At 36.0% G+C, this 27,042-nt stretch overlaps 1 protein-coding gene across 10 annotated transcripts in view; it reads left to right on the top strand.

The window, feature by feature from the left end:
• The first annotated feature begins 4,055 nt into the window (after nucleotides 1-4,055).
• The window catches only part of LOC129725787 (G-protein coupled receptor dmsr-1-like), a 37,620-nt gene continuing 14,633 nt past the window's right edge, over nucleotides 4,056-27,042 (top strand). The window contains exons 1-3 of one of the 10 annotated variants that reach the window (XM_055682002.1): nucleotides 10,406-17,253; nucleotides 17,362-17,564; nucleotides 25,303-25,586. In XM_055682002.1, the coding sequence (XP_055537977.1) occupies nucleotides 25,438-25,586 (149 nt within the window). In that variant the 5' untranslated portion in view covers nucleotides 10,406-17,253; nucleotides 17,362-17,564; nucleotides 25,303-25,437. Of the gene's footprint in view, nucleotides 4,874-4,898; nucleotides 5,226-10,405; nucleotides 17,565-17,600; nucleotides 24,319-25,302; nucleotides 25,587-27,042 lie in introns of those variants that run through there. The other 9 variants (XM_055681999.1, XM_055682000.1, XM_055681996.1 and 6 more) reach the window with 9 other exon arrangements.

Raw genomic sequence — 27,042 nt, 5'->3', positions numbered from 1 at the left:
ACTGTCTATTTTTTGAATTAATCGGATTTTTTACATTGCAAAATAAAACATGATTCATAAGTGAGCGAAAATTTATACCAAATTAGCCTTGGCGAGCGTTTTATTATGCTTATCAAATATCACCCTAACATTCAATCTATGTCTACATCTGCGTTTATACCTGCATTGCATGTTTTCATCTGATACTTTCAGTGGTACAAGAATCCATTCCGATTTACATCAGTTGATTAGCGGTGTAATGAGCGCCACCATTTTGACAATACTCTATAGCAGCGGTTCTCAACCTTTTTTTGTTCGCGTACCCCTTGGCGATATTTTTCATATCGACTGTCTCCCCTGGCTTGAAATGTTTTCGCAGAGTGGGAGAGAGTAGTGGTAGATCATGTTGTGGTAGTCTTGTTTAGGTTTCAGGAACTATGGTTTGTTTCATTGCTACAGTCATGTATTAAGAGAAAGATTGAAAAACAAATGAAGTATTTTAGAGAAAAATTGCTCTGTCCGCCATTACTGATTTTTCTTTCGCGTACCCCCTGAAGGCTTTCGAGTACCCCCAGGGGTACGCGTACCCCAGATTAAGAACCGCTGCTCTATAGCATCATTTGATCTCACCAGTGCCAATGACTGTTTTGTTTTCAAAAGCAGCTAAAAAGTGTTGGAAAAATATTAATCATTGAGAAAACGAAGCAGACTCGCTTTCAACAATGTTTCCCTTTTTTTTAAATTCGTTCCAATGAAGTTAACAATGGAAATATACAGTAAAAAATTCTGAATGTTACACGTCACGTAAAATACTTTCGCATTCAAAGTTCAGTCGCTGCTGTCGTAAACCACGATTTTGTTTGAAAATTATGTTCAATATCATTTCAACTTGCGTGGAATTACATTGGTTCTTACTGTGACTTACACAGTAAAAATTTATTAATATTGCACATCACTTACATTATTTTCTCATTTTAATTTTTTGTTGCTTCTGACGTAAACCACGATTTTGTTTGAAAATTATGTGCAACATCATTTGAATTTACCTGGAATATTATATAATTTCTATCATAAGCGATGGAGGTAATTCTTTATATACGATTCGACATAAATTTTGGCATTTTTTTTTTGTCTAGCTGCTCAGGGTTTCTGATAACGTATAAAATTCTTAATGCAATATTCATTTAATTTGATTCTATGAATGCGAGGAATATGGATGCCCTTTTTGAAAATTAGAATAACGGGTAAAGGTTCATGTTTGCCTTACTCCGCTCTGCCACAGAATCTTGAGCGCATGTAATCTCGAAGATTAGCCTGCCCTATTGGTGTAAGACATGACGGCGGCATTTGCTTCACACCAGCAGTGCCTGTACGTGCTCAATTTTAGAGGCATGTTGCATTGAGAAAAGTACAACTGGCATGTTATATTGGGAAGAGTAGAACATGCTTTTGTCTTACTAAATATTTTATTTTTTGAAAAATCTTACTTGAATAAATGAAAGCTTTTACACTACACTTTTATTTTACTTCACTATTTAATTCTATCTCTGTGATAGAATTAAAAAGTGGAGTGAAATAAAAGTGTAGTGTAAAAGTGTGTAGATTCTGTCAACAACTCGAGGAAAAAATAATTAATTTTAAATGTAAGCTGGCTGTATTTTTTCAACAAGTTTGAACATGGAACTGATATTTGATCACTCATTTCAAAGTGGCCGAAACTTTAATGTCAATTATTTCCAACTGACTTTCTTGCATATCATTCACTGAATTTTTGCGTCACCGTTATTGCATACCGTAGTATTGTGAGAGTTGTAGATTTCATGTTATACCATGAGTCTCCTGAACTATTTGCAGCACTTTTTCAATGAGTTATTGGAAAATTTGGTATAACCTCATATAACACAGTAATATTTTGAATCATAGCCATCTACTATTGAATCAATAAAACACTGGGAAACGGTAGGGGTTTGAAGCGGAAATAAAACGAGGATTTCTTGCGTAACTTTTCGAAAGGACTTAAGTAACATTGAGAGGCTCTCTTTGTTCACTTTCTCTTTGATTTATAACTAAGTTATTTTCACTTTTTCCATGATATTTTTTGCCTAGTAAGCTAGGCAATGTTGTAATCTTTCGATTTGTGCCGAGAAAAGCTTGAAAACTTTTATAATTATGCTGTAAATCACGAATCAAAGTGAGAGAGAAAAGAATCTCTCATTGTTACTTAGGTCCTTTTGAAAAGTTACGCGAGATTTTTAGCATTATTGTTCGACATCGGAGCAGGTACAGCCTGGAAAGTCCGAGCGGACCAGACGGGTACGGAGCTCTCCGGGGAAGGTATTTTTTCTGAAACATTCTCATCAGAACAATCAATCACAATTATTTTAGTTTTAACCTTTTTCACTCATTGTTGATCGTAAAAATGTGAAAAATTCATGCAGTTATTTTCATTATTCTGCTCGCTTTTTCAATCTTTCATCTTGATTCATCTTTCTTGGTACTCGTCATTATTGTTTCTGGGTTGAATTTAAAGAATAAAAAGAATAAACAGGAACTCATGCTGTTTTAAATAAAATCGGAACTTATATTCACAAAATTTCCAAAACACTTTCTTCATTCTGTTTAGAAATACAATTAAGTTACTTTTTACGCGTTTTTTGGGTGTTAAGAACTCGCCAATATCACAGAAACATGCATTAAACTCATAAACCTTTGTATACAAGTTTGCACTGGTGGATGCATTTAATACGTCACTCAAATTTTGATATACTATCACTCGCCTTTCTCGCCTCTGCCTCCTTCCCATTTCATTATAAATTGTTAAAAATTTCAAACCCCATCACGCGACAAATGTATTTAATGGACGCTGTTTCCGAGATTGTAAACAATTGACAAATCGTTTTTTTCCACAGCTCAACGAGCAAGACTTGGTGACGCGAAAAGGGTATTGAAGCCTTACCAGGTTTTTCATCTTAATCGATAAACCATGCCTTAAAAACAACTGAGATATTGTTATTTTATGTTTTCAAGCGTCATACTGGGAAATAAATTGTTTTGACGTAGAGCTACGTCTCTAAGAAAGCTTAACTTATACTTTAGTCCTTCTGATGAAAAATCCAATGATTGCAAAACCTATATAATTTAGTTGAAGCCCATCAAAATATAACCTGGGTTACACAAGATTCATGCAAGAAATCTTTCATAGATTGGGCGAGTAGACTACAACGAGAATCTTAACGCACAGATCAGAAACAACATTTCCTGCGAAACAAATTTAAAAAAGCCTTTGATTTTCGGTGTGTTCGCAAAAGTAGAAGACAGGAAAACCGTAGACGGAAACCTATGTAATCCTATATTAAGAGCTACATCTAAATATAAACAATTTAGGTTCAAGCCACTTTAACCTTTGTTATAATTACTAATATTGATAAAGATAATGTAGTTGTTAGCAGCATTTATTATTTGAATAGCAAATAGTTTTATCACAAGTAACGGTAAGTTTGATATAATTAGTACTATATTAGACTTAATAGTAATACTGCCTTAATCTTCTCTACGAATTTGCGTATCACAGCAAACTGTAAGACAAACTACTAGCTCTGTTTAAACGTTATACAATCACAGTATTTCCGTTACATTCATGAGGCAGATAAACAGCTCAATCAACCTTTAAACCACTGCCAGTATAATTACATCCTCTCGTCTTACTAACCTCGAAGATGGTAGTCAGCAACAAGGAAGTTGTTTCGTTCAGTTCGTGTACTCTTTTAGGAAAGTCTCCGCAGGATAAACAAGAACCAACAAGGTATCGGCTTCGTAAAAATTAAATATCTGCCTTTTATAAACATGTCAGTTGATCACAAAAATTGATATTGTAAACATATTGTATTGCACATTCACTATTCGCTCATCATTTACTAAATGCTCATGAATTATGCCAGCATAAACAACGCATCTTTCAGGCGACTGCCGGGTGATTCAGCGCACGCTCGAGCGGTATAGTAACATTACAACGAGAACAGTACCGACGAACGACGAAACGGGTGGACAAGGTTCATCCGGCACATGCTTCAACAGATAGTTGCTGACTGCAGTTAGCTTCGTTTCCCGGATAAAATTTCAGTCAACTTTTGACGCCCGTCGAAACTAGTTGGCCTCTTCTAGCAGAGGAGACACGTCAAAAAGCAGATTTTGGTATCTTCGAAGTTCGAAGTTTGGAAAAACTGTAAAGGAATACAAAACAAAGTCATCAGTGTATAAAAGTTTCAACGGATTACTAGTGCAAAAAACTGTGTTGACTATAGTGGTCTTCTGGCTGGGACGAAATAGTTTTCAAGCTATTCAAATTAATCGGGATAAAAGAAAGTTATTCCTCATCTTCTAGATGACAAAAATATTTGAAGTGATGGTGCGTGAACAGAATCAGCATGATGTTGTTTATCATGTGTAAAATGTGAAATCTCTTCACCCTCTCTATCCACATGCATTCGCCACACATGCTGTTTAGTGGAAACCAAGGGAATGAATTGAATCAACGTGGGGTCAGGACTTTTGATGGAGTTAAAGCGATTTCCCATGGTGTGTGATATTCTGGCAAACACGACAAATAGCAGTGGATTTTTCTCCGGATTGGTTTTAAATAAATGCAAAGAAAGAAAAGCGGCTGGATATGCAAATTACGAAACCGAAACCTACCGTGTTGACAGAAGTTCGCGCTCTGTGATTAATTAAAAGCAAAAGGAAAATTTAGCGAGGCAAAGAAGCCAATTAACTTTTCTTGCCATAAGGGAAATGGTTGTCGAATTACTGGTTTATTCAATACAAAAGTGAATAAATTGACTTGAGAAAATTAATCAAAGTTGACACTAGGTTGTCATTATTGATGGAATAATGAAAGGTTACAATGAATAGTGTGTTAGATTAGTTTCCAAACAAATTTATTATTCATTAAATTAAGTGAATTTTTCAACGCAGTAACGCTTATAAGTGACAACAATCATTGTTGTAAATATGCAGTACAAACTTTGAACTTCCAAAAATATTTTTAGCTAGAATTGTTGCAGTTTCACGAAGCATACATTTGGTGAAAAAGTATTATATGCTGTTTCATGACTGCTACCGCCACTAAGTTGGTTAAGGTCTATGAGAGATCAGTTAGACTTATCTAGTGCTGCTTAGGTTATTTTCTTGTCGGTGCTCCAAAAAGTCAAAAAATATTTTTTCAGCGGACCACACCGAAGCCAAGAATGGTACCGTGGAATGGGGTGAAAATGATCAGTGGGGTCAAATTGATCACCTGAAAATTCGTGTTAAAAAATACTAATCAAAACATATTGCTCTTACAACACTAAGCAATGTTAACGTGTCCTTAAACGTAACTTTTGCATGATTCACATACCTGTCAAAGTTAACCCTTGCATGCCATGTGCAATTTTTCATATTTTCGAAAAATTCTTCTAACTCATTCAAAACTCAATCAAATTTGATCAAACAAGTTTCCAAATAACAAAAATAAAGTATTGAATTTACTGAAAGTAATCTTAGTTGAGGGTTAATTACGTTAAATTTGAAGAAGTGAATAAAGTTTGATAAAAGCTCAAAAAATGTAATTTTCAACAATGAGCATTCCATACCATTAAAGAAATACTGATAAATTCGCAGGAAACCACAAAGATTTTAATTTCAGAGCTAGTTTTTGAGATTTTGCAACAAACCGAATTAAAATCGATCTAACGATGATCGAATAACAGCAAATAAAGCAAACTGCAGTTCGTGAACCAAAATAAATAAATTTTAACCTGAAATCTCGTTTTTTTCGTTTCCAAACTAGCTGTAAATGAGATTTGTCAGCACAGAAATCATCATTTGTCTTAAGCATATCGAAAAAAAAGCACATCGCCAAAAGAATGTATGGATTTCAATGGTGATCAATTTCACCCCAATTTACCTCATAGTGTTAATATTCAGGCTTCACTTTTTCGCCTCGTTGACTGGATGTAATTTTTATATACGATTTTATGTCGTCAACATCAATTCGCTCAATTGAATCAAAATTTTCGACTGCCTTAATACAGAAATATTTCGTTTTTCTGCACATTATTTAAAGCTTCTCTTAGCAAAGTAATAAGTCACTGTATCTTGCATAAAGTACATTGAAAACATTGCTTCATTGCTTTCTCAGTTACAGAATCTGCATTTGTAAATAATGATGATAGCCCCTCCTCATAAAAATAATTTATCACATCAATCCGAAATTATCAGACATATGGTTTTTGACGTTAGACTATCTAATAATAAGGTACGAGTGTACAATGTAAATCCAAAAAATGTTATTGTGGAAAAAGTTGTCAGGTTTGGAACAATTTCACGAGTTTTTAGCTCAAATCGATTACGAATTACTTTGCGAATCGTTGCTTGAGAAAAAAATTGGAACTTTTTGGTGACTTTTATTAGGTTTAACAGATGTATAACTGATTTTTATATATCAGCTAAAAGAATGTAATTTTCTGAACAAAACGTGATTTTTAAAAAATTTGTATCATTGTCCATCGATTTTTAAATGAAGAAAAAAATCGCTTTAAATCGCTACAAAGACAGTTGGTGCATGGGCGAACTGTCATTGTAGCGATTTCGAGCAGTTTTAATTCGTAATTCAATATTTGATGGACAAGGATAGGAATTTTTTTGAAAATCACGTTTTGCTTAGAAAATGCAGCTCTTTTAGGTGATATAAAAAACTATATAGCTAAACAACTCAATTCTTGACTTTGCTTTTCAGAGAAGGAGGGATCTGTCAATTTATTCCTATCTGTTAGTGATTGGAGCTCCGTGTATTTCGGAATTACCAGCAGCAAGAGTATTCTTGTAGCAGGCGTTGACGGCCAAGGCACATGTTCAGATCGATTTTTCGATCCTGTCACTTAGCGTCAAATACTTAAATTCCATGTCAATATGTCAATATGTATGTAGGTGTTTACATTAAAAAATTGGGAGTGATACAAATTGATATCGTGAAGCTATGGCTAAAAATGTAAAGCGTCTTCGCGGAATGCTGTGTTCATTTTACAATTTTCATCACGGTGCTGAGAAATGTGTTATAGTGAAGCACTTTGTTTCGATGGGCTACAACCGGTAAAACAATTTTAAGATTGTTAATTCAATTGTCTGTGGTAACTATTTTTTGTCCATTAGAATACAAAGGTATATCATGATAATAATCATACCTTCTATTTAGAAAAAAATATTTTGGCAAATGCCAATGTAGTTTTTGGGCCTGACCTTGCATCTTTCATTCCACGTAAAAATCTTTGGACGAAATGAAGCGTTTTTCGATACTAATGGTATAAAAAAAAATTAAACCCCTCTTATGTACCCCAACAAGGCCCAATCAAAAACTTTTGGGCAAATCATAAAAGAAAGATTTATTCCAACAATGGTTCTGCAAGTGATGCATCGAAATTGATACAAAAGACGAAGAAGGAGCTGAAAAATCTCACAACATCTTATATTCCAACTGCTATGGCTAAAGTTCCGGTTAACAGCCGTAAAGCTGCAGGGAAGAATATAAATGTATTTTGTAAACTTGTTAATAGGTGTGGCTTGAAAATAAAACAAAACCAGATTATTTTATGTTGCATAGTTCTTTATTTAGGGGAACCGCTACTATATTTACCTCAGCACCTATATTCATCTCATCGCTGTTGATTGACGAATGTACCGTTAAATTTGACTATTTTGCTTCAAATAAAACTTCCAACCACTCAGCTGAACCGAGAAGTAAAATTAAGATTATTTTTACTTAAAAATAGTAACATTTGATGGAAAATTGGACAAATAAGAGCGATGAGAATAATTTAGGTAAGGTATTGAAATGCAGCTTTACCTCTTAAAAAAGTTTTTTTTCGAGAACGTTATGCAGACATTGTACAACAGCGTTGCTTGCTGTATGCTCATCGATGGCGAAAACTTTGTAACCAGCAGTCAGTGCCTTGCGAAACACTGTGCAGTGCTGTGTTACTCAACGCTCCTCCACGCATTCCTTCACTCTAGAACAGCTGGAATGCTATCTAAGCAAACAAAGCCACAGATATAGTTGGCAGCAAAAGACTTACTTTACTTTACTTTTTTGGCTAACGGACCGTTCACCGGTCCAGGGCCGAACGAATTAGAGATGTCCAGTTTCTTCTGTCTTGGGCAGCCGTTCTCCAGTCTCCCCGTACACCAGCAGATCGTGCATCTTCTTCCACCGCGCACATCCACCGCGTGCGAGGCCTACCACGGAGTCGACGGCCTCTTCCTGGTTCTCTATTGAAAATAGTTTTGGCGGCTCTCTCGTCAGGCATCCTGGCTACGTGTCCAGCCCACTGAAGCCTGCCCCGCTGTATTACCTTCACTATATCAACATGTTTGTATACCTGGTACAACTCGTGATTCATGCGTCTGCGCCACACTCCACCTTCCAATTTACCGCCAAGTATCGATCGCAGAACTTTACGCTCAAAAACTCCGAGCACTCGTCGATCAGCTTCCTTCAGCGTCCATGCTTCATGTCTGTAAAGGGCCACCGGGAGTATCAGCGTCCTATACAGCGCTAGTTTTGTGCGAGTTTGCAAACTACGGGACCTTAGCTGGTTACGCAGTCCGTAGAAAGCCCTGTTCGCAGCTGCAACTCGTCGTTTCACTTCACGGCTCATATCGTTGTCACATGTCACAAGCGTACCAAGATAAACGAATTCGTCAACCACTTCAAATCGTTCCCCATCAATCTCCACCTCAGCACCGACACCACGGGGACTTGTCGAAAACCAGCCTGGTATTCGCCAACAAAGGATTCCGTTAACGGTCTCAATCTGAAGAACAGGATACGGGAGAGCACTTTATATGCAGAGTTGAGCAACGTTAAACCTCGATAGTTGCCACAATCCAACCGATGGCCCTTCTTATAGATAGGGCATATGAGGCCTTCCAACCAGTCATTCGGCATTTGTTCGTCCGCCCAGATTCTTAGTATTATCTAGTGGATCGCATAGTACAGCCGCTCGCTTCCCGCTTTTAGAAGTTCGGCCGGGATACCGTCCTTCCCAGCGGCCTTGCCGTTTTTCAGCTCACTAATCGCCTTTTTCACCTCCTCCTGTGTTGGTGGCTCCACAGCTTGTTCGTCACTCATAATCGTCATCCTGTTCCTGCTCTGCTCATCCGGCTCCTCACCGTTCAATAGCGCCTGAAAATGCTCCTTCCACCTGGCTGCAACCGTCGGTTTATCAGTAAGCAGGTTGCCGTCCTTGTCATTACACATGACCGGCACCGGGAAATTCCTGCTTCTGACTCTTTGACAGTTCTATAGAATCTCCGCACGTCGTTTTCTGCAAAGCTGTCCTCTGCGCTGGCGAGCACCTGCTCCTCGTACTCGCGCTTCTTCCGACGGTGGGTTCTATTTTCGGCAGCTCTTGCCACCCTGTACCTCTCTCTGTTCTGACGCGTAGCCGCAGTGAGCATTCGGCTCCTGGCACGGTTCTTCTCATCTGTCGCTCTCTGGCACCCGGCATCGAACCAGCCGTTAGGCTGTCTTCCACGCGTCGCACCTACCACCTCTCTCGCAGTCGTTTCGATGGCTCCGTGAATACTGCTCCACAGCCCATTTATGTCTTCCACTCCTTCCTGCTGCTGTTCTGCGATCCGTTGATCCAGCTCTCTGGCGTATTCTGCTGCCACGCAATCAGCTTTCAACCGCTGAATGTTGAAACGCGTCGTCCTTTCTGTGCGAGATTTCAGCACGTTCGGCAGCAAAATACACACGGTGTTAAAGTAGTTGTATTAGTAGAAGGCTCGTAGTCATAGTAGAAGGCTTGTAGTTATAAAAATAACATGTGAAAACAATGCAAATTGTAAATCGAATGTAAACCGTGCTAGACACCGGATATATATACGATGGCACTGGTGACCAGTTATCAAAATCAGTCTGTCACTTTATCAGTGGTCTGAAGGGCGTTTTTTTCCGTGTTCAATTTATTTTAAGAATATTTGAAAGTATAATACACATTGCATATTGTTTGATGCATACTATTATATCTATTCACCGAATCAAGCGACCTGAATACGTATTGACATATAACAACATTTTAAACTAAAAAGTAAATTATTTTCATGTTATATTATTATAAGTGCGTACCGCGCAAAATATTACAAAACTCCTTACGAGATTACTCAGTAACGAATAGATATAGTTTTTGGTATCAATACAAACCGTTGTAAATAGATATGATGGACATGTATACAGTTTTATACAGTTTTCTATCCTTGAGATAGCAGTATTTGTCATAACAATCTTTATGAACATACATTTGAACCATAAAAATCGATTTGGTACACTGTTTGTTTTTATTATATTTTTATTTAAACTTCTTACAAATAGTCCAGCTAGCCTGCATTTTTTCTCAAATAATGACAGAGTATAACCTTAAAAATTGGTTCATGTGTCGGGATTTAATTAAACCTTTACCCATAATAATCAATTTCTACTCAATTTGAGGTTTTGGGTAAACAAATAATGCCAGTACTATTCTACCACTATTCTTGATAGGTGCAAATTTTACTGACATGTAAAAATATATGTATTTTTCTCCATTCAACTTTATTTTTACAAAAGAAACTTGCAATTTTTTCAAGAATAGAGGAATAAAATTAACAATAAAAACTAGTTTCTATAAAGAACATCATAAGGCTGGCCTTCTCAAATACTAAACTAGCTATTTTAAATGAACAACATAGAGCTGGATTCTTTTTTGCAGCTCGAATGAGTTATTTAACTTTAAATTTGGAAATAAAAAATTGAGCAATAATTCTATTTATTCTTTCTTGGCGTTTCCAAAACCAATACATTCTCGGCACCATTGACCAGTTTCCTCCTTGGTTTTCCCTGCAAGGCTTCGACATAAATACTGACAATTATTTCAACAGTTAAGTAACATATCCCTCGCAGTGTTTTGTTTTGCTTTGGCAACAGGCTACAGGACTCAACCGACAGGCAAACGTTGTTCTACGTTCTCACATTAACAATTCGTTAATAACCCTGCTACAAAACAAATGGAAATTCAGTGTTTTGCGATCTCTTCTTCTGATCTTCAACAGCTTGTCATGAAATTTCCGACGTAAATGCCGCACCGATAAAGCCAAATCCTCCGGGTATGGGCATTCTACGGAATCGAGAAAAATGTATATCCGGTGAAAATTTTTCTTCGGCTTAGCAGCATACTTCGTCTTTTGAAACTTTTCTGCCAGCAAAGTTTATTAAGCCTCGTACGTAAACATAAATAATTTTGCAAACCTAAACGTCCACAAAAACAGACAACAACAACGATGTTACGTCCTAACAGTGAGCGAACGGCCCGAATGTTACACGTATAATACTCGTATCAGTTCTATGAACTGAGAAATTCTGTATGTGCGTATACATTCCACTTTTAAATTGTACTAACTTTTCTCCGAGATGGCTGGACCGATTCTCAGTCACAATGCCAAACAAAAGGTCTAGTCCATCTTCAGGTTCCTATTGAATTTTATTATAGTCGGATTGTTCTAAAACTAATGTCTATTAAAACGTGGAAATCGCGAAATTCTTCTCGATCTTAGAGATTACGTCGCCGATTTGAACAAAACTAGTGCCGAGAAAGTTTGTCTCTCAAACCCTTAACGTAAGGGGAGAGGGGGGCAGTTTCGGACACTTTTTCTATCTTGATTTTTAATATTTTTTTGTTAACTTTAAAAAAATCTGAATTCATCCTGGCTGTTACTTGGACATCGGAATATAATATAAGCGTGTTAGTAGTGTGCGTTGATGCGATTTCGATTGATTTATTAGATTTTTTCAAAATTGCTTTTTTGTCCGAATGTGCCCCGTTTCGGACAGTTCTGGAGCACATTCGGACAGTGTTGAAAAAGTTTTCTAAATCAATAAAAATTTTGTGTCCATACAAGCAGAGACTGAGATCAGATGATTCACAAATCTCGAAACTCATCCTTCTATTCCAAATTTAACTCATAAAACAAGAACCGAGCAAACTGGCTATGAGAAAGAAAGGATACAAGAGCTATGCCTTTTGCTCGGCAATATATGATTGGTTTAAAGTGCAATGGCATTCGTTATTGTCAAACAACAGCAAACTGGTTCACTTACGCTGCTTTCTGGAATCTTATTCAAGTGTTACAGAACATTAAGAAACAATTTTCCAATCGTCTAGGTATGAGAGAACTTTCGATCAAATACTTCTCTAGAAATGTTTCTTCCACGTTCGTAAATACTTGTTGATCTAAGTTTTTGGACGACAAGCTTTTTGATATATCCGTTTTTTAGTTTCTTTAATTTTTCAGACGAGAAACCAAAGTACTTTTTTAATTCCGCAGGTATCAGAAGCGTGACTCAAAGACATTGTTCCGTTAGAAACTCTCCACAGCTCATCTTCGTTGATGCTTGCTCTATCGGTTTTCCTATTGTGGTTCCGAACCATTTTTAGGACTGAGAATCAGTCTAAATCGATGTTTGTTAATAAACAACAATCAAATAAGTAAGTGTCCGAATGTGCCCCATGAACGATGTCCGAATGTGCCCCACCACCATCTGGAGACTAATCTTAATTTTATCTAATAATTAAGATCTTTGTTTCCCCGTTATTCTCACGTCTTTTCATTACATATTAGTTACGACCTAAGGTGGTGTGCTTGAATTTCTAAATCTCTCACAAAGAAATCCGAGAAATACTTACAACTTCAAGCTCAAACGGTTGAAAACATGAATGAAAAATGGCACTGTGTTGTTTTCGTAAGTAATGAACAACCAAGAGCTGTCATACTATATGGTAGCGGTTGGTGGAAGGGCTGCCAACTTACTTATATTTTTTGTTTGGTTGAAAATTGCACCATTTGTTATTTTTTAAGCTCTTTTCGAAACTGCCCCCCTTTCTTCTACTCAAAAATCACAGAAAGAAATGTAGGAAAAAACAATTATACAATAGTTAGCATACATACATTAGCGCGAAAACGTGGCAAATTTTTCAACTGATTGGAGTAAATCGAAGTCCGTTCGATTGAACGGAGGAGTTCCTGTCAAAAATAACCGAGCTATGTCTGCTATGAGCCTTTGAAATTGGACAAGATTCGTTGCAAGTTCCGATTTTAGATTTTCGTTTCACACCTCTAAGACCGTAAAATCGGAGTTCTTCGTCAAAATTATTTTTTGATGCGGAAATTAAATGGTGTAGAGATAGCCAGGCTGTGTTTTTTTTTCGAGAATTAAAGTGTATGTGCTAATCTATTTTACCAAATTATGAATTTTGTATATAAATTTCGTATGAGACACATCACTAAAAAGTGGCAGTGTGTGTCTCTCTGATGAGTGAATGCGAGTGATATGCGAGAGCCGACAGTCGTTCTACAATTACGAGCGAAAGCTTACTGCAACGTACACTGACGAAGTGAATCAAATGAAAGCGTTGACCGTTTACAAGCCTTGTCATGCATATAAATGAATTGTTTGCCTTTCACTGCCTTGATTGTGAAATGTAACGTAAAACAATTAGGGTAGATCTGCCTAATATAGACCACTTCCTTTAGTGGACCACCTGAGCTTCTTACGTCAAATGACACATTATAAATATACTAATTTTGATTTATGCTTTGACAACTTCAATAATGTTCTTCATTAGGAATGTCGCAACAGACGTTTACTATAATATAGGGTAAATTAACCTATAGTGGACCACTTTTGCATAGTGAACCAACCCCTTGATTAACTGAATTTATGCGAAAACTTGAGGGATTTTCAGAAAACTTTTATCGGGAAACATTTTATCTAACCCATCTGCATCACAAACATATATAACTCCCGATTTATGTTAAGAGAAATTGTACTAATCTGACGAGTGGTCCACTATGGGTTAATAAAATAGTGGGGTCCATTATAGGTTAATTTACCCTACTTCATTAAAGCTGCAAAAAATTTCTTTTAAAAACAGCTACCTGGTTTGCCATGGTTCGTTAACGTTTTCATAGGAAATGGCTTTACCAAAAACTGTACTGACATCACACTTTCCGAGCGAAAAATAATCAGATTTTCGATGAACGGGTAGGATAATAGTGTCTTTAATAGATAAGCGAAAAATTTTACTAGAAAAACACTTAAAATATTGAAAAAGTAGGAGGGTGGTATTCAAGACACAACCGCATGACGTTGGACTACGGTATTCTTATATTCCATTAAAACAATTAATAGAAACAATTGCAACTCTAGTATTTGCTGCAATTTTATCTAACAGTGTATTTCTGAATGTTGAGACGTTAAAACGTTATAAATAATAATATATACTAAAAGAATGGATATCTTTCATTTAATCGCTGTCATTTCATACATATTCGAATCAACCCTTTGTTTGCTGCACTACCAAGACAATCATTTAATTGAGCGAATTGGTAAAATTTTCCTATCTGAGCAAAAAGCAAACTTTACGAAACTATCTGAAATTGGAGCCCAGAACGATTCAACCGAAAGTTTTAAATTTGAAAATTGTTTGACATTTAATCGATAAAACTCATGCTAGGTTAGTTCCAGCCCAGCATATAACTTCATGTATTTGAAAAAAAAAACGTTTGGTTCAATAACTCAATATAGCAAGAGAGCTCAATCACACGTTTTTCGGTAGTTGTTATCAAGGTTTGGGCAAGTGACAGGAAAATATCTTAACTTCTTCAGTTGTGATTTAGAGCATTTCTAATTGTTTTGTTATTTTTCACTATAGCGACAAGTTTGTTTCTTTCTCTGTGTGCGAGAAACAAAATCAAAACCGCGCACCGAGAAACAAAAACGAAAATTTAATGAATGCTCATTGAGAAAACTTGCAACTCTTTTTACCAATAATTTATGATACTCAAAAGAACCCGTTTTGATCTAAATCAAATTTCTAGTAAATAAGTGTTGATCATTCATAGGTAGTAATTTTTCCTCGATGAATAAAGACTTGCTGAAGAAGTTAAAATCGCTGCTGTAAAATCAAATTCACAACTGTGTTCGTTAAGACGTTTTAATATTTTCAATGACAATAATAATCTTCGATAAACACCCGCTATAGTTATTCACACACATGCTATAACTATCTAAACACGCGTTAAAACTATTCATACACACGCTGTAGCTATAGCTATCCATACACACGCTATTCCTTTCCATACATCCGATACAACTATCTATACACACGCATAAGCTATCCAACCATGTGCTATTACTATCCATACATACGCTATAACTAATCATTACACACGCAGCAGCTATCCACACACAAGCTATAACTATCCGTACACACGCTGAAGATATACACGCAATAGCCATAATATGCTACACATGCTAGTGTCTTACACACGCTATAGCTAGCCATACACACGCAACAGCGCCATCCCTATCATCGCAAATGTCATAGCAATACAGATGCACATACGCTATATGTGCACACTGCACACACACTAAATGGCGGTAGCTTTCCTAGTGGCGGTGCTGGCTCGTGCAGTTTCTGGCTGTTTTCATCCAACGATATCTGAATTGGATTACCGCTGGTGGGGTCCAACTCAGATCGAAGGAGAACCGAACTGAATGAAGAAATGCAGCTTCCCACTACCTCCGCCGCTGCTGCCTGATACCACCGCTCTGGTTCTGCTGAAGCTCAGTTTGGCCGCTGGAATCAGCCACCGCTGCTGATTATACAAGACCGGCCTGGTGGCTTTTCACTTGTTAACTGATGACTGCTATGAGACGACACAGGCTATTATATAGCCCAAAGCAAAAATCCATCCGCGAGCAAACAAGAAGCGAGCTTGTGATTGGTTGAATGTGCACGACTTTTAACACAACTTTTAACTAGTTTAGTATCGAAAACATATTTAAATTATATGACAATCTTGCGCAATATTTCCCCTATCAATCAAGCCATTGGTGTTTAGAATCTGTTCAGTGGTAATGATAAAAGAAACATTTTAAAACGGTGTTGAAACACCTGTTGCAGCTACCGAAAGCGAGCTCGTTATTGGTTGAAAGCTGTGAGACTGTTTACAAAGTCAGATCGGTTGTATCCGTTAGTGTCGACTGTGCTTGTGAAGAGAGGTGGTGATTGGTTGCTCGGTATGATTTAGACAATCGATGTGATTTATCAATTTTTCAATAGTGTATCTCGAACAATAGGTTTTTTTTGTTACATAAATTCAACCGTGAAAGAATTTTTGATCGGTTGATGCCAAAACCTCGAAATTCTGAAAAGAAATGACTGATATATAAGCGCTCAAAACCTGACCACTTTTCCCTGGTTTTCCCCGCTTGAATTACTAGATTTTCAAATTCAGGTGCCTAACTTCGATATAGACGTTAGTCCAACGTCAAAAAATAGTGGCCCAATTTAGGGTGGAAATAATACTGTTTTCCTTATTCCGGCATGCTTCATTTCGAACAAGAGCTATCATCGAAATAACGCCCTGAATCATAGTTACCATAGTTACCATAAATTTGTTATGATCGTGTTATTGTATAAAATTGCTGCTGAAATGGGAAAAACGCCGGAAATTAGTAAAAAAATATACTGAAGCAGCTCTTACTGAGTGTCTTTAAGCAATAAAAAGTGGTGTTTCGACTAGAGAAGCTTGCAGGCGCTCCAATGTTCCACGATCCACCGTAATGTTCCGTGCAAGCAGCAAGTGGTCAGGAAAACCACGAAAAGGTAAACAGACTGCATTGACTGCCGTGGAAGAGGATTCAATTGTTGGTTGAATAACTCGGATGGCACGTGAAGGATTCCCTATTACGAAAGAATGGGTGCAGTCTACAGTTGATCCAGATCCAGAACTCTCAGTGCGTAAGCCAGAGTTAGTTTCATCAGCGGCAGCTACGGTTGAAGAGATGTATTATTTAGACCTGGCCCAAATTAGGAAATTGTTGTGGTCCAAATAAGGAAACGGTGGCCCATTAAAGGAAACTGAAACGATGATTTATTTCTTTTATTAAAAGAAAATAGAGGTATTATCTAGTTGTTTTTCATGCAGAAAAGATGATAAACATGTTACTTCATGTTTATACATCATGAAATATTTAATTCAGTTTAGATATTTACACTTTTCTACACATCCCTTTTCTACGAGTTCCTTTTCGTCGCACAAACTATGGGGCAAACGGAGCTCTCATCGGACTACAACGTGTTTTCAACAGTGTCTCCCCCGGGTTCGACTATCACCTTCCTCGCACTAGGATTAGAAGTAATTTTTAAGTATATTAAGACACAATCATTGTGTAAATTGTGTAAATAAATAAATATTGTGTAAATAAATAAATAAAGTTTTCACTTTTTCTTGTAAAATTTGCAGCTACGCTACTAAGTGGCCCAGGCAGTTATACCCTACTTCAGGAAAAAACACAACCGGAAGCAAAAAAAAACAGCAAAAGTGCAACGAAAATTATTATATTTTTTTAACAAATCATACTATCTTCACCTTTAAAACAAATGGAAACGCATGATAAGAATGAATTGTTTGTTATTTATGAAAACGAAACACTGTTGCTGAATATCGTAAGTGTTATTAGAGCAAGACCAAACATTGAATAAATTTCCTGATTGAATGATAAAGCAAAGCAAACCCTCGGTGGTACTCTCCGTATCGGAACTCGACCTGCTGTTTATTATACACAAACTTCGCAGCCAACTGTTAGTGTACAGGACTACTGACACGTACAGTCTCTCCCGAGCTGAGACTCGAACTTACGACGACTGGCTTGTTATGCCAGCATCGTACCTCGAGACAATTTGAGAGAGTTAAATGATGATTAAATGATAAATAAATGCCGGTATTTGCTGATGCTGGAAGATTTAATTACCGTAAAATCGATTTCGTCGCGTTTATCGATTATTTATTGGGTATCGATTGGAACTTAAATTACGTATGCACCGATGTCGACGATATGACTGCACACTCCTGTGATATTATTGGTCAGCGGTTGAACGCTAATGTTCCTTTAGCGAAACGGCCCAACAATCCTGCTTGGAGGTCACGTCGGTTGCGCAAACTGAAACGGTTTCGAATTAATGCTCAGCGAAAATACCGCCGTTGCAAAACACAAATAACGAGACGTTATTTTAAAAGCACAAGTGATGAGTACCGTCTTCTCAACAGAGAACTATACAAATCGTATTTCCTACGTGTGCAGACAGACCACCGGAACAAACCTTAAAGTTTTCGGAACTTCTTCACTACCAAAAGAAAATGTTCATCAGTGCTTGGTAATGTTCGTTTAGATGAATTATTTTTGATGTCTATAGCGGAATCATGTGAGCTCTTCGGAAAATTTGTAACCTCCGTGTTCGCTGATAGAGTCGCCTCCGATGTTAAGGCAGATATAGCGGCTGACGTTACAGCCGATCTCAAAAAATGAAAGATTATAGCTATTCAGCCATTCCATTACCAAAACGCGCCAACTTACGTGAGAGTTCGCATAGTAATTGCTCGCCGGGTACGTCGCTTCAACCTTATGTTTACGAGAAAATTCATTTAAGTCTCTGAAAAAATGTTAGTGGCTAGGGGTACCTAATTTCCCAGGAATGGTTGAATAGCTACAATCTTTCATTTTTCCGGTTTGAGCTTTTTGAGTACACCTTTGTTGACCAGTGTTATCCAATCATTGCTTCTGACTTGAATGGCATAAGCATTACATAGAGATTGTGCTCGAAAAAATGCAACACTTTCTCTTTTTTATTATTTTTGAATAAAACTAGTTTATAGTGGACATTAACATGTGCAAAATTTTGTCAGAAGCTGTTAAGTGGTAATCGAGATTGCTTCCAAGTAAGAAGTTGTTTAAGGGGGGACCCTACTCTGGAAAGTTGAAAAATAATGAATTTTCGTGATATTTTTTTCGGATGTTTAGAGAAAGGTGAGGTGTTCGGGCATTTCGGCTATGGATTAAGGTATATTTGAAGATGTATTTTGTGTACCGTGGGTGCAAATATAGTGAGTATTACGCTATTGGCAGTGTTTTTCTCGAAACCATGTTTTTTCAACTGGTGGTAAATTTTTCTCAGCATCTACTAAACTGATTTTGCTGAATTTTTTTTTAACATGTAATGGATTATCTAACTTGTTACGTAGCCTTTTTTTGATATCCGAGTTTTTCAATGTTTTATAATTTTTTAAATAGTGATTTTTCATGAAAAAAAAAACAATTTTTTTACTAAAACGGCCGCCATTTTGGCAATTTTTGGAATTTTAGAAACGGCTACGTAATAAGATAGATAATATGTTTCTATATACTGAAAAAAAAATTCAGCCCGATCGGTCTACTAGAAGCTGAGAAAAACTTACCACCAGTTAGGTACTGATTTAGAGAGAGCATCCACGTTCCCAGCTGCCAACAGTGTAATACTCACTATATTTACATTCACGACATGGAAAATACATCTTCAAATATACCTTAATCAATAGCCAAAATAGCCAAACACTTCACTTTACTCTAGACAGCCAAACAAAAATATGAAAATTCATGATTTTTCGACCTTCTAGAGTAGGGTCCCCCCTTAATAGAGATGGTTGGGTTTGGCTTTTTAAACCCGTACCCGACCCGAACCCGATTTGTTTTTTCGGTTGAAACCCAACCCGACCCGAACCCGAAACTTTTTTTTTCGATCAAACCCGAAAATTTTATATTTGTGAAACCCGAAACCGACCCGAACCCGAAACTGTGAAACCTGAACCCGACCCGAACCCGAGGTTGTTCTTTGGGGGTCAATTTTTTGTACCAATTTGTGGCTGCCCTGATGCTTTGAGCCTCAAATGGTATTGAAATGTTAGTGATTTTTACAGTTGCATGAAATTAGACATCATTATCTCACAAAAATGCTCATTTGATGTAGTCGGGTATCGAGTTTTCAGACCTAAACCCGACATTTTCAAACCCGAACCCGACCCGTACCCGAACCTTCAAAAATTTTCAAACCCGAACCCGACCCGAACCCGGCACTTTCAAAAATTTTCCAACCTGAGCCCGACAGGTACGGGTCGGGTTCGGGTTTCGGGTTTTCAAATCATCTCTATTGTTTGACAAAAAATTATGGGCGCGGTCGTGGAAAATCCAGGCCATTCCCCCAAGTGGATCGCGAAACATTTGGGAATCAACCATTAAACACGCCGAGCTGACAGCGGAAGAAAATTGAAAACAACCGACCCCGTGGAGGCAAAGTAGGATAACTTCAAGTGCAATTCGAACCTTTCGATTCGGGACGGGGCCTAGCAGTCATCCATTTGGTTCGTTCAGCAGACAATGAACCGAAACGGACTTCATGTTTTCAACTTGAGGGAGACGTCTAACCGAACCGATGAACAGAATACAGTGGCCAAATCTCGCGCCAGGATGCTGTACCGCAGGTAGTTGGTGTAACCTAAATGCTTCGAAATAATGGACGTTCATTGAAGCGAAAGTCAGAGAGAGTCTTGTTCGTCGGCAAGTTCCGCCAGGTTTTCGGAGATTTTCGAAAAAGTTCCGAAAAAAGAATGTCGATGAATTTTTCGAGAAGTACTTGTTGTGGCAAGCGATTTGTGGATGCGACAAATTCAGCAAGCCGTACATAACTACGAAGAATGCCTCCAAAAGCGCCTGTTGGCCTTCCCCCGCTCCGAAGATGATACTCTGTTTTGGCATCGTTACATGTTACGCGAAACCGATGATGCTCTTTTTGTGCCAAAAGATGCACATTCGTCAAACTCGCCAGAACTTTGCCCAAATTCTGGGCGATTGTGAAGGGTAAGCTCCGACAAACAGGAAATGTTTTCAAAAACAATCAGGATTTGAAGAAAGAGTGGATGATGATGTGTAAGGTATGGGCATTTAGCCTAGAAGAGAAGGCTGAATAAACCAACGTTGCAAAAACATGACTAATATATGTTTATATTTTACCTGAGAGTTTCAAAAATATCCGACTGGAAAAGAATTTTTGAGATTGTTTTTGTCTTTTTCCTTTTTATCGAGAACGGTCTGGAGGACACTGATATTGAAATCTAATTCATATTCAATCTTGCTTTCAATGAGAGTTTATATATTGCTTCCACTTTTTCGTGAAATCTTCGAAATTTGACAGATTTAACAAAAATCTGCAGATTTTGTTATATTAGGGTTTTGTTATATTAGGATTTTAATTTTAATCGAACTAAATAAAAAGGGTAAAATATTTGATTTTTACTTATCCCCACGAGTGAATTTGTAGGACCCATGAAGATTTCGATTTCCCGGGAAACTTAGTATAGTTTTTTGACCTGAACGCTACTACTTTGAAAATAAATAAAATATTGACTAATAATTTTAAAACCAACTTAGTATGAATTTTGCTGTGCAATAATTTCACCAATTCGAAATACAGGGTGTTCACTAATAGCGAATTTCTTTATTCCACCAGCTAACCTCGTTTTGACCTGGAAGCGCACTAACTGCTGTCAAAACCCTTCTTTATTCGCCCGATTTCGACCCAGTTTTAACCTGCCGTGCTGCCCGAAGCGCACTGTAAAAATTGTCAGCTTCAACCCACCACCGCATGTGCAAAGTTCGTAAACAATTATCTGGCATCTCTTTCTTACTTGCGTCTTAAATGGCGATGACGTTTTATTATTCCTCGGCAGTTTTGCCCGCACACAGTGGAATAAAGTTTGAATTCATATTAAAAACGTGTTGAAAAAATGAAAATATAAGATTTCTTTTTATTGAAACGTGTTTATTTAGAAACTTTACGATATATTAGCTGGGAGCACACCCCTTTGTGCTGTATGACGAACTTGAGACGTTTTTCGAAAAATATTGCACGCGGTACGCACCTGGTCTCGACTCAGCACTTGGGTACGGTGTATCGTTATACTTATCCTACAACATGCAAAATATGCCAAAAATCGTTAACGAATTCTCTCCACTAATGTAGTTGATCGAGACCGCTATTAGCCCTATAGGCTAACATGCGATTTTTAAAAAAAAACGCACCTGGTCTAACGGCATCTCGTCCCAAGTTTTGGAAATAAGCTTTTTAAATGGGCCATAGTATTCACTTCATGTTCGGTTTACTTAACCAGCATGTACGACTATACATAAAAGTTCATGGAATTAAAATCCGAGGAGCTGGGGGCCGCAAAGTCTTATCGAGAAAATCAGTCTTCCGACACCACACTTAGATCATATTCGTCTTCTGGGCCTCTACACCGCCCTCTCGAAGGATATGTTGATCCTTCCCATAGAGGTCACAATATTCTACAGAACATCGGCCTTGCAGTACGGGATGTTTATGTGGGACAAGGGGATACTGGGCACCGTCGGCGCCCACAGCTGATCATTTTGCATAATGTGCGATTGTTGCAAAACAAAGAGTTTTTCATCAGAAAACACAAACTCCTGACCAACATGCCGCAAACAACTTTACTAAAACCTCGCGGTACTCTTTCATCGTACGCGGTGAACAAACAACGAATGTCAGCAAATCGACACCACGCGTGTCGCTTAGCCTATGGGGCTAATGCTGATACCAATGCCAATACACAGAATGCACATGTTGCGCACATACACAATGAAAGGTTGTATTCGAACTTGTTGAACATCCTGTACATGTAAACAGAAAATGAATCCCGCACGCAATTTCAGCAGATCTATCCGAAAAAAATTCACAAACAATATTTGTTTAATTTTTTATAAATCGGATTTTTCATGTGTAAAATTTTCATGATGGCTAAGGAACATTTAAAATATAATATCCATAAGCACAATTAATACTCATATGTTTTCATATTTCCATACTTTTTGGTTTTCTTCTCTGATTTTACTATTAATTCTTCAATCGAGAATTTTATTTCGGTTTGTCGCCGTTTTATAAGACTTGTTTTGAAATACCCATTGTTTGAACTTCGTAATTGTTAAGAATGTTCACCAACATACACGTCTTGTTCGTTTTTCCACAACTAAAAAATATAAAAATTGAAAAAAAAAATTAAATTTATTGACATCCACGATATTTTTGATGATTTACCGCAGAAGATGAATGAGGAGAAGACGGTGCTAGCCGTTTTACTTATCGCTAAAACGCTGCATTAATTTTTTATACAGTTCTCAAAATTATTTCAATCAAATATGAACTTATATAAGGTGAGCAACATAGTAAAACTACAGTGGTACGTCCTCACTGAATTCCCCACTCTGAAATTGTATAAACATATTCACTATTAAAGAAATAATTTTTGGATCACTTTTGATAAACCTTTCACAGGTTTTTTAATTCCCAGATTTACTAATAATGCTAGTTTCATATTGACAAAGAATTTATCCTCTGTTGATTTTTTCTTGGGCCAACATTCTCAAAAAAGCATAATTGTAAACCCTAACTACCATTCTACATAATATTACATCGAATGCAATCGAAGTTTGAAACATATATTTTTCATAAATCTTTGCTTTCTTTGATGTTACCTTTCTCACTCTTATGAAGTAGAGCGTGGAAATGCTGTTAATTGCAAACTGGTTATAATTTTGCGGGTATTAGTAAATGACTTCCGAAAATTAAACCAGAGCCGCAATAAACGACTATTCCCACCTGTAACGATAAATTTGGAACGATGAAAAGGTTTATGATAAAGAATGCTTCTGGGGATTTATTCAACCATAAGTAATATTTTCACGCCTTAACGTTTCACCTTTTCGTAAAGCATTGAGTTGAAACAGGCGTCTTTTTCCCATTTGTGTAAATCAGTTCGGTCGAATTATTAATTTTTCGGACAGAATTATACAATTCTCTTGTTCGTCTTTGCTGGTACGCTTTGTGGCAAACGTTCCTTCAAGTTAAAGTGATATTGGTGAGTTTGAGAAATGGAGGAGATGATGGTTTCATAAACCACTTTTAAGATGTTCTGCCTTCTAATTTCGGCCTAGAACTGTTATGAACGTTTGAAGAATACCAGAAACTGACTGTAAAGTCGCGTAAAACAGATGGTCCAATATCGATCAAGTGTAGGAAAGGCTTCGTTTGACTTCACATAGAAAAAGGCTTGACGACGGCGTGTGGGTGAAGTAAACGGTCTTCTTATGTGATATAATCAGTTAAGATTCATTGGACTTTCGAATTAGATGTTTATCTGATTGAGAAGCTTGTAGAAGGATTGTTCAAAAAGAAATATCAATTCGCTATGAAATGTTTAGCTGGTTGTTTTGGGCGTTTGAGGGGAACTGAGAAATGGCACGCTATTTATTTTTTCAAGTCGGTAGAAAATACATGAATACATCACTCTATGCGAATTTCGAATTTCAGCATTTTGGTATTATATTTATATATGTATATTTTATATATATATATATATATATATATATATATATATATATATATATATATATATATATATATATATATATATATATATATATATATATATATATATATATATATATATATATATATATATATATATGTATATATATATATATATATATATATATATATATATATATATATATATTTATATATATTTATATATATATATATATATATATATATATATATATATATATATATATATATATATATATATATAAATATATATATATATATATATATATATATATATATATATATATATATATATATATATATATATATATATGTATATATATATATATATATATATATATATATATATATATATATATATATATATATATATATATATATATATATGTATATATATATATATATATATATATATATATATATATATATATATATATATATATATATATATATATATATATATATATATATATATATATATATATATATATATATATATGTATATATATATATATATATATATATATATATATATATATATATATATATATATATATATATATATATATATATATATATATATATATATATATATATATATATATATATATATATTTGCTGATTTTGCTTCGATATCGTTTTTTTCCTATTTCACTTTTCGAATAATGTAGGAATATGTTATTTAATTTGTTATATCGTAATCTGTTCACTGCTATTAAACAGAATGTGTGATATGTTTACGCTTGAAATGATGAACAAAGTAGAGCTTGTTTTTTTAACCTATCTTCTTGAGAATGTTACAAAGAATGAAGTATAATAAACGAATGCATGGTTGAATTACTGTAAACAATTGTTGGAAAACACCGAATTGTGATGATGACTAATTCTACTAAAATGTTTGCATGCAAAAGTTTACATCAAATCTACTATGAAAATGTATTTTTTTCATTTGCAGATTCTCTAACACTATATAGTAAAAGAGTGCCTATTTGTATACAACATTGGAAGGCGTTCAGCAGAAAAACGGGAAATGTAATCGAATCTCACAGAAAAAAATACTTTTCACTTTCCACATCGCGAAAAGTCTGTTATGTTGGAGGAAAAGATGAACGTGACTGAAATGGGTCAGGTGACGATGAACGGTACTGATCCGATCAATGTCACTTCTTCTGGTGACTATAACAGGGCTTCACGCGAGCTTATTTATTGCGGTCAAGGGTTAGATGATTTCCACACGAGGTAAGTGCAATACTTTTATTTCTTCCGAAAAGAAATGGGCTGGGTATGATTGGAACCATCAAGAATTCGCAAGTTTTTGCAACTGATTCGGTTGTTTTGGGTGTTTGTTTTTGTCCGGTATGATCTAGTTCCCAATTACTATCAAGTAATGGCTTTATTTGATAGAGTGAATAATAAACTTTTTCATCCACGCATAATTTTAAAATGTACATTTTACCATTAGTGTTTTACAGTGAATCGATTATCAAAAGTGCTTTTCTTTCATGGTATTTTTTCTATTTGCGTTTGCGGAATATAATATTATATAAACAAAGAATATATTATTTGTTGTCGAAGCGGGTCTTTAATAAATTCCACTTCGAAACCAAAGAACAATTGGAAATAAAGAATGTTTTACTACTTTATATATAAAAATTCTTTTTTGCAGCACATGTCACAACTCAACACAGTTTTATTTGTTATCAAAACAGATTATAATCGAATCTGTCTATTCTTATATGTGCCGAAGAATCCAAATATCATTCGGATGTTTCATAACAGTGTGTGGAAGGAAACCGGTAAAAAATTATTTTTGGATATGCTATTAGCAATAAAGATATTCACAGGTAAAAAATTATTCCAAATATAGTTTTTTATGCAAACGAAATGAAATTATCTTGCGTTCGAGAATTGGTGTAAATTTGAACTGCACTGATAATGATAATGTTGCTTAAACTTTAAGGCATCGAAAAAACAGTCAGCTGTTTTCCGTTAGATGGTAAGTAGTTATATTTGATTTTGCGACTTTTCGGTCAGAGTGGGTCGACACGCCTTATTTTAGCACGTTTTCCATGAAAATAACATCACACGGTTTATTGTGATATTGTTGTTTACACTCGCAGAATTTTTGTCAACACTATTCCAAACAAAGAAAATATTCAATTTCGTTGGAATGCCGAGGCAGTTGCAAAAATTATCGGGCGAATTGGGTCGTTTTCCAGAGCGATGAAGATATTTCAGAAGGTAATGATAACGACTATGTTCCAACAGTCACAATAAAAATGAAGAATCTGTGGAGTTTCACGAAGAAGTCTATTCGAATGAGAAGAAATTTCCACATATTCTCAATTTCTCCATCGGTAATCTTACAAAATAGATGAGGGTCGAAAACGACCCTCTAACGTAAGATTAGTCGACTTTACCCAACAAAGGTCTACGGTTAAATATATAATGTCGAGGTGAATCATTATACCACTTTGGTAAACATTCTGAAGCTGTTATAGCTCTAACAGAAATAACCGTGATTATTCCTTTAACAATGCACAATCGAAAAAAAAAACAAAAAAATCAACGCTATACTATCTCTAGCATTTGGAGCTGATTTGTATAGGCGCAACATTTTTAGCATCATTACCACCCCTAGCTACATGTGACAATCGCATCTTTCTCCAATGTTATCTTGCTCGACGCAGGCATA

This window comes from Wyeomyia smithii, chromosome 2 (genome assembly GCF_029784165.1).
Source record: "Wyeomyia smithii strain HCP4-BCI-WySm-NY-G18 chromosome 2, ASM2978416v1, whole genome shotgun sequence".
NCBI lineage: Eukaryota > Metazoa > Arthropoda > Insecta > Diptera > Culicidae > Wyeomyia > Wyeomyia smithii.
Note: the sequence above shows the minus strand (reverse complement) of the source record. Positions and strands in the feature narration are given on the sequence as shown.